Here is a 9,436-nt window from a genome sequence, read left to right as displayed (position 1 = left end):
GTCAGTCTATGCAAGAGAAAATACAAAAAAATTATAATATAAATAAAAAATGAAAAGAAAAAATGTGTAAATGAGAGAAAAATTGATGACGTTGAGTATCAAATTAGTCTTATGTATTTAGTTAAATATTTTACTCTTAATATTACTATGTCTATGATTAAAGACACAAAATTTTGCCTCATTTCATTTATTACCTTTGAAGTATGGGTTGTCCAAATATAAGAAGAGATCTCACTCTTGGGTTGGACTCACTTTCTATGTAGAGGTCCAGTTCAATATTAACCTTTAGGGTTTTTTCGAACAGAGTCACAACAGTCAGCAAAATAGACAAATAGAGAAAAGAGAGAAAGTTTCACTCAGCAACTTCCGGCCGCCATCGATGCTTTGTTCATCGTTGGATCGAGCTGAAATTTTGTCAGCAGGTTCATACTTTAGGTGACTTCAATCTGACCGTTCGGTTTCTTGCAGAAGTTGTTTGAGCAGAGAGAAATTCATCTCACACTGCAGCAGTGTTCTCAGCATTTCTATTGAGGACGAAACTTTTCGGATTGTTGTTGTTGTTTCGTCCACCATTGGATCGAGTTAAAATTTGGTCAGCAGGTTCATACTTTGTGGTGCTTCAATTGGACCGTTTGGATTGTTCAAATGTAACTGGAACAGTGATATATAAGCCGCATATGGTAGCTCCAGTTTTGTGAATTTTTCAGGTTTCTTGTTCTCTGTTTCATCTCTGTTGTATTGCTATTTGGCTGGTTATTGAGCAAAATTTGTGTTGTGATTTGAGACTCTCTTGTAACCATAACTGTGATCATAATGGAGCTTGATTGACTGACTTGTGCCCGTGGTTTTTACTTCTCACATTGAGAAGGTTTTTCAAGTTAAATTTTCGTGTCTTCTTGAAGTGTGTTTTGTGTTGCTGTCATTATTTGTTATTGCTCCTCACAAATTCTTGCAAGTTGGGGAAATAATTGTCCGCTGGTTATTGCTCTTGTTGAGATATTATTTTTATTGTGTTGAATTTCCCATCAGAGTGGTATCAGAACTCCTTGGTTGGAGCTATTTGACTGCTTGAATGATGGAGGCAAATACAAATAAGATGGTCTGTTTGAATGACACTAACTATCACTTATGGAAGGGAAAAATGAAGGATCTTTTATTTGTGAAGAAATTGCATCTTCTTGTGTTTGCTACTGAAAAGCCAAAAGACAAGACTAATGAGGAAAGGAAGTTTGAGCATCAACGGGTTTGTGGTTTTATTCGTCAGTATGTTGAAGATAATGTTTATAATCACATTGCTAATGATGAAGATGCAAAATCCTTGTGGAAGAAGATTGAGACTTTGTATGCTTCTAGTACAGGAAACAATAAATTATATTTGTTGAATTCCTTGATGAATTTGAGGTACAAGGAGGGGATTTCTATTTGAGATCACTTAAATGATTTTCAGGGGCTTCGAGATCAATTGTCACAAATGGGCATCAAATTTGATGATGAAGTGTTGGGATTATGGCTACTGAATACTCTACCAGATTCTTGGGAAACATTTCGGGTTTCAATTACAAACTCATCTCCTAATGGTGTTGTCTCCTTGGAAAATTTTAAGAGTAGTGTTCTTAATGAGGAGATGAGAAGGAAGGCTCATGGTACTTCATCTCATTCTGAGGTACTTTTTCACTGAAAATAGGGGGAGAAGTCAGAAAAAGAAACTGAAAGGGAGTAAACAGAACAACAGAAGTAAGTCCAAGTCTAGATACAAAATTGTAGAGTGTCATTATTGTCACAAAACAGGGCACATTCAGAGAAATTGTTTTCTTTGGAAAAAGGAGAAAAATGATAAGAAAGGGAAGCAAAAGGAGAAACATCATGACAATAATGATCGTGTTACTACTACTATTTATGATGATGATTCAGTTAATCTTGTATCAGATGAGAGCATGTGGATAATTGACAGTGGTGCTACATTGCATGTTACACCAAGGAAGGAGTTCTTCACATATTACACTTCTGGTGATTTTGGAGTGTTGAAGATGGGTAATGATGGTGTGTCTAAGTTAATTGGTATTGGTGATGTTTGCTTGCAAACCAATATGGGAATGCAGTTGTTGCTTAGAGGAGTCAAACATGCTCCAGATATTCGCTTAAATTTGATCTTTGTGCAGATGCTTGATGATAGTGGTTATGAAAATCACTTTGGTTCAGGAAAGTGGAAACTCTCCAAAGGTAATCTAATTGTGGCCAAAGGGGAGAAAATTAGTAAATTGTATTGGACAAAAGCATTGGTTGCTAAAGACAGTGTGAACGCCATGGATATGGATGCTTCTTTGTGGCACCGAAGGCTTAGTCATATCAATGATAAGGGGCTGAACTTTTTAGCTAAAAAGGATGTGCTTCCGGGATTGAAGAGTGTAGAGTTGGAGAAATGTTCTCATTGCATGGCTGGTAAGCAAACCAGAGTATCCTTCAAGAAGCATCCTCCCTCAAAGAAGTCAGAGTTGCTTGAATTGGTGCATTCTGATGTTTTTGGCCCATTGAAGGTGAAGTCATTTACTGGTGCACTTTATTTTGTTACCTTTATTGATGATTGTTCCAGGAAGCTTTGGGTTTATTCTTTAAAGACAAAGGAACAAGTTCTAGAGAAATTCAAAGAATTTCATGTTTTGTTTGAGAGACAATCAGGCAAAAAGCTGAAATGCATTTGTACTGACAATAGTGGTGAGTATTGTGGACCGTTTGATGTTTATTGCAAGCAATACGGTATTAAACATGAAAAGACTCCTCCTAAAACTCCTCAGTTGAATGGCTTAGCAGAAAGGATGAACAAAACATTGATCGAAAGAGTTAGGTGTATGCTTTCTAAAGCAAAGTTGCCTAAGCATTTTTGGGGTGAGACATTGTACACTGCGGTGCATGTTATTAATTTGAGTCCTACAATTGTTTTGAATGGTGAGGTGCCAGACAAGATTTGATTTGGCAAGAATGTCAGGTATGATCATTTGCGAGTCTTCGTTTGTAAAGCATATGTGCATGTTCCGAAGGATGAGAGATCCAAGTTGGATGTGAAGACAAGGCAATGCATCTTTATTGGTTATGGTCAAGATGAATTTGGCTACAAGTTCTTTGATCATGTTGAGAGGAAGTCAATTAGAAGTCGTGAAGTTCATGGAAGATCAAACCATTGAAGATATTGACAAGATAGAGAAGACGACATCTAAGATAGATAATAGATTGTCTAATGTTGATCCAATTTGAATGCCTCTACATGATCTGGATACTATTGAGAATAATGTTCAGAATGATGAGCAACAAGATGATGTTGATGATCAACAACTTGGAGATGATTTTGATGTTCCTATTGATGACGTTGAAGAGGAACATGGGATGTCACAAGATGAAGATCTTGGTGATGCTCCTGAACCACCACGTCAAGTTCAAATTCGGAGGTCTAATAGGCAGGGGGAACCATCTACCAGGTATCCTTCTGATGACTATGTTACCTTGATAGATGAAAGAGAACCTGAGTGTTATCTTGAGGCCATATAGAGTGAAGAAAAGAAAAAGTGGTTGGATGCAATGCAAGATGAAATAAAGTCTTTGTATGATAATCACACTTTTGACTTGATGAAATTGCCAAAAGGCAAGAAGGCTCTGGAAAACAGGTGGATTTATAGGGTAAAGCAAGAAAGCAATTCTACATCTCCAAGGTATAAAGCCAGATTGGTGGTGAAAGGTTTTAGACAGAGAAAAGACATTGATTTCAATGAGATTTTTTCTCCTGTAGTGAAGATGTCATCCATTAGAATTGTGCTGAGTTTGGTTGCTACTCTTAATTTAGAGGTAGAGCAAATGGATGTTAAAACTACTTTCCTTCATGGTGATTTGGATGAAGAGATTTACATGAAGCAACCTGATGGTTTTCTTGTTGAAGGCAAGGAAGATCATGTGTGTAGGCTGGGGAAAAGTCTATATGGCTTGAAGCAGGCTCTGCGTCAATGGTACAAGAAGTTTGAGTCTGTTATGTGTGAGCATGGCTACAAGAAGACTACTTCTGATCATTGTGTCTTTGTTAAAAGGTTTGCTAATAATGATTTCATTATTCTGTTGTTGTATGTTGATGACATGCTTATTGTTGGGAAAGATATTTCCATGATCAATAGGTTGAAGAAGAAATTGAGTGAGTCATTTGCTATGAAAGACATGGGAGCTGCTAAGCAAATTCTTGGTATAAGAATCATGTGTGATAGGCAAGAGAAAGAGCTTTGGTTGTCACATGAGCACTTTAAAAGAGTGCTACAGAGGTTCCAAATGGAAAATGCTAAGGCAGTAAGCACTCCTCTTTCAACTCATTTTAAATTGAGTGCAAAACAAAGTCCTTCTAATGAAACTGAAAAATCAGATATGCAACGGGTTCCTTATGCATCTGTTGTGGGTAGTTTGATGTATGCAATGGTGTGTACAAGACCTGATATTGCACATGTTGTTGCTACTGTTAGTAGATTTTTGTATAATCCAAGTAGAGAGCATTGGAATGTTGTGAAATGGATTTTAAGGTATCTTCGTGGTACTACTTGTTTGAAGCTTTGTTTTGGAGGTGATAAGCCTACCCTTGATTCTGATATGGTTGGAGACATAGATTCTAGAAGGTCTACCTCAGGCTATGTGATTAAATTTGCAGGGGGAGTTGTGGCATGGCAATCTAGATTGCAGAAGTGTGTTGCATTGTCCACTACTGAGGCAAAGTTCATTGCCATTACAGAAGCATGTAAGGAGTTGCTTTGGGTGAAGAAATTCCTGCAAGAGCTTAGTTTTGTTCAAGACAAGTACTTGTTATTTTGTGATAGTCAGAGTGTCATTCATCTTGGTAAGAATTCAACTTTCCATTCTAGGTCCAAGCATATTGATATGAGGTATCATTGGATACATGATGCTTTGGAAGCTAGGTTACTGAAGTTGGCAAAAGTTCATACAGATGATAATTGTGCTGATATGATGACTAAGACGCTACTAAGAAGCAAGTTTGAAACTCGTTATGAGATTGTCGGTTTGTCGATCATCTCCACATAGTTGTGAGGGGGAAATTTGTTGGGTTGGGCTCACTTCCTATGTGGAGGTCCAGACCAATATTAACCTTTAGGGTTTTTTCGAACAGAGTCACAGCAGTCAGCAGAATAGACAGATAGAGAAAAGAGTAAAGAGAGAAAGTTTCACTCAACAACTTCCGGCCGCCACCGACGTTTTGTTCATCGTTGGATTAGGCTGAAATTTTGTCAGCAGGTTCATACTTCGTGGTGCTTCAATTGGACCATTCGAATTGTTCAAATGTCACTAATTATTTGTTGCTTATTGCTCTCGTTGAGATATTATTTTTATTGTGTTGAATTTCCCATCACTCACATCACCTTCAACACAAAACCTTAAGACTTAAGGTTTGTGAGTTTTATTTTTTATATATATCACTCAACTTTCTCATTTCTATTCAATATGAGACTTTAAATTTATACATGGATTCTTAAGAGTCTCCCCTCAAGTGTGATTTGAGTTTTATCACAATTTTTTAGGACATAGAACATTATTTGTCCCACCCATTTATCTCAATACACTTCCCTTCACCCTAACTATTGTTGAGTTTTAGCATAACGAAACATACTTGTCTCTGTCTGAGATGATATGAGTCGAACCTCAAGTTAAACCATACTTTGATATTATTTTTGGGATTTTTTTAGGATGTTAGGAATCTAAGATGAGTTGAAAGTCTCACATTGAGTAGAAATGAGAAAATTGAATGACATATAAAAAAATTAAGGTTTTGTGTTAAGTAATGTCATGTTTCTTATATGAGCAACTCATACCTCAGAGATGATTGTCTTCCTAAAAATATTTCAAGTACCAGAGCCCATTTTGTATTGGTGTCCTAGTAAAACTCAAATCACACTTAAAGAAAAGACTATTAGAAATCCAAGTATGATTTAAAAGTCTCACATTAAATATAAATAAAAATTGAAGGATATATAAAGAAGAAAAGATCAACCAACACTGAGATTAATTGTCTGCTTAAAATACATAAATTTTATATTCTTAAGTCAGCTAAGTCATCACTAAATTCCAATAATAATTTTGTTATAACATCAAATTTAGTGTTACAATAATATCTGTTATTACATGCTATTGTTAATATCACATTGACACATTTAAATTAATCTCTGTAATGACATCAACCTTTTATCATTTACGTCCACTTTTAACCTATTCTAAAATGAGATTTTCTTGTAATTAATAATAAAATTACCACTTTCAAACATTTATAAATTATCATGCAAATTAAAAAATCCTAAATTTGTAAAACTCATTATTTACTAATTACAATAAAGTATTCCATCAACCATACAAATACACTTTTGACAATTCCAAGGGGTTGGTTGATTTAAGACAATGTCTTCTACAGTGGAGACAAGTTCAATTCTCCACTTGTATCTTTATACTGAAATAAATATTAATACTTTTGTAAACACTCTTTTAAACTTAGATGTTTTCCCGGGTCTCAGAATAAAGTATCATTCAGTTCCTCTATAATATGTAATTAGAGTTTTATATCTGATTAGTTTGTATGAAATATGTTAAGAGAAATTAACATTTAAATGTATCTAATTACTTTGATATATTCATCCCAAAAATATTATTATTTTATTGTAATATTTTATTCCAGTTGTAGAATGATTTTGATAGATATACTCTAGTATTTACTTCAACTCAACTTTATTTATTTTAAAAAATAAAATATTTGGAAACCCTTCACAACAATTATGTGACTATTATTATTAGTAAGGGTGAACTCTAAAACCCAATTCAACTACATAAAACTAACTCAGGGGATAAGGTTTGCATCCACTTATATACAATAAATTATCCTCATCTCTAGTCGATGTGAGATCTTCAAATGGACTTTAAGTCTAACTCAACCCCATAAAATAGATTCATGAAATGAGGTGAAATTTGCACCCACTTATATACAATGAATTGTCCTCATCTCTAGTTGATGTGAGATTTCCACCTAATATAAAGAATTAAACTATTTTATACCTTTACGAGTAAACAATACATATACTTTTATCTATTTCTCCTTAAAAAATATCTATTAACAAGATATTTGAGAGAATACAAAACTTTAAAAACACCAAAAGAGAATTCCCACACTTCAAAGAACCTACCCCACTAATTATTCCTGGCTCTTTTACCACCAAAGTTGTTTTGTTTGGTGCAACACCCACAATTTTTGTATCTTCATGCACACTGAACTAACCATTATTCACAAAACACCTATCACAGAAGGCCACGTTTCCCACAACTTTATATTCTATTATTCTTCCAACAACTTTCCCTTTGACGAGAAATTTCTGGTTTCACCCTTTGTTTTCTTTTTTTTCTCAATCCTTAATCTTCACTCTTTCTTTTACCTTGTTTCACTCAGACAAATCCAGTTGTCACTGCCCAGATCCACTCCCTGCCATTATAAACACATGTACCTTCCTTGTACTCTGTCGTGTCCAAAACACTTCTTTTGCCATAAACTTTGTTCAATCATATAATATCCTCTTCACTATATCTAACACAAATTGAGTTTCTTTTCCTTTTATAAGTTGCTGCTGGTTGTAGCCATTGACACCAACACCTTTGTAGACCAAGTTAGAAAAATCCCATTTTTTTGCTTTGTTTTGTCAGGCACAGTTAGATTTTTTGTTAGTTGTGAGTACTACAGATGAAAAATAGAGCTTCTGGGATTTTGAAGTTGATAGCTGCTGTGAGGGCAATGGCCAAGTCAAAAGCTTTGGCTCTGAAGTCCAGGACGAACGCCATGAAGGCTCGGTTGGTTATATTCTCTCTTGTGATGAACAAGAGGTATGTGATGAGCACCATTTCTGACAAGTTCCAATCTCTTTTGGGGCACCATCATCACCATTCACGTGTTAAAGAAGTTCAAGATGTTGAGAACAAGTGCACTGTGGTGGTCAATGACAATGCACACTTGCTTGATGCTGTGTCCAATGTTGTTGTTCCTAGTGAGACCCTTTTGGTGGTGGATCACAAGAATGATTATGATTATGATGGTGGTGATGGTGAATGTGAATGTTACAATGATGATGATGGAGAGGAAGAAGGTGACGATGATGATGATGATGATGGCAGTAAGTACCCGGATCTTACACACACTTTGTTTGAGTCAGAGGATTTGGACATTGGAGGGTCTGTGATTGACATGGTGAAGAGTTCAAAGGAAGAAGCAGGGCAAGAGTTCAAGATGGAGGATGAAATTGACCACATGGCTGATCTTTTCATCAGGAAATTCCGCAGGCAAATCCTGCTGCAGAACCAAGATTCTGTCAACAGGAACCATGAGATGCACAAGGTGCTTGAAAGTTGAAACTTGTATTTACAATTCTTATATGTTCTTGGGGGTTTAACCTCATCTCTCCCTTTATTTGTTTTAAAGAAAATGGGAGATTTTTTTTTACTTAGAATGCTTTGTCTTTTGAAGAACAAGTCATGAATGAGAAGTGGTTATGTTCAAGAAGAATAAAATAGAAGATGTTGGGTTGGAAGTGCTTATTTTGCTTTTACTTGTGAAGTAGTTTTGCTTAATGAGGGTTTTTTTTCTTCCATTGAAGCATTTATTAAGCACTTCTCAAGTAGTTCATTTTGCTTGTGAAATTATTTATGAATCTGCTTGGTGGGAAACTTTTCGCCAGATTAAACAAAAAAAACAATATTGATATTTTAAAAAAAAGGTAATTGTTCTTGTTTAATATCTCAATAAATTAATATTTAAATTATATTTATTTTACTTTTAATTTAAAATATTATTATATTATTATAACAAATAGTTTTTTAGTGTTAAAGATGTCAAATAATCTTTTTGAAAAAAAAAACTCAATTAACACTCCTCACTTTGTTTACACAAATGAACCTTTATACTGCAAAGAGTTTTCATCCTATGAGTTTTTTATATTTAACAAATTTAATATAATAATATATAAATAAACATTTTAAAATTTAAATATATTTAACTTATATATCCTTACTCCTTTGGATTGTGGTGTTTTTAATGAACTATTGGGAAGCTATATGATCTCTTCCTAAATGGTTAAAAAATTTAATTTCACTTATGTGGGTGTGTAGTGTATGTTTGTTCTTATCCTTTCTTTTAGGATTCTACTTTATTTTTATCTTTGGAATAACTACCCTTCCTCTAGTAGTCTTTTTTGTAATAGGGATTAAAGTGGGGAAATCCTTTTTTTAAAGAACTTTTCCTTAAATTTCACTGTCCTACTTTAATACAAAGTTGTACTAAATCATTCAAATCTTGATAGGGAAGAAGTTCTACTATATTCTTTATTTCAAGGTTAAACTTACTCAAAAAACTAAATATTTTGATATTTTGTTTTTC

General features: G+C 34.5%; 1 protein-coding gene across 1 annotated transcript; it reads left to right on the top strand.

The window, feature by feature from the left end:
* The first annotated feature begins 7,381 nt into the window (after positions 1–7,381).
* Positions 7,382–8,598, top strand: LOC137837230 (uncharacterized). Its single transcript, XM_068646169.1, has one exon. The coding sequence runs from the start codon at positions 7,751–7,753 to the stop codon at positions 8,411–8,413; it is 663 nt and encodes a 220-aa protein (XP_068502270.1). The 5' UTR covers positions 7,382–7,750; the 3' UTR covers positions 8,414–8,598.
* The last annotated feature ends 838 nt before the right edge of the window (positions 8,599–9,436 follow it).

The sequence above is a fragment of the Phaseolus vulgaris genome, chromosome 4 (assembly GCF_000499845.2).
Source record: "Phaseolus vulgaris cultivar G19833 chromosome 4, P. vulgaris v2.0, whole genome shotgun sequence".
Lineage (NCBI taxonomy): Eukaryota > Viridiplantae > Streptophyta > Magnoliopsida > Fabales > Fabaceae > Phaseolus > Phaseolus vulgaris.
The sequence above is the reverse complement of the archived record's forward strand: the minus strand, read 5'-3'. Positions and strand labels throughout refer to the sequence as shown.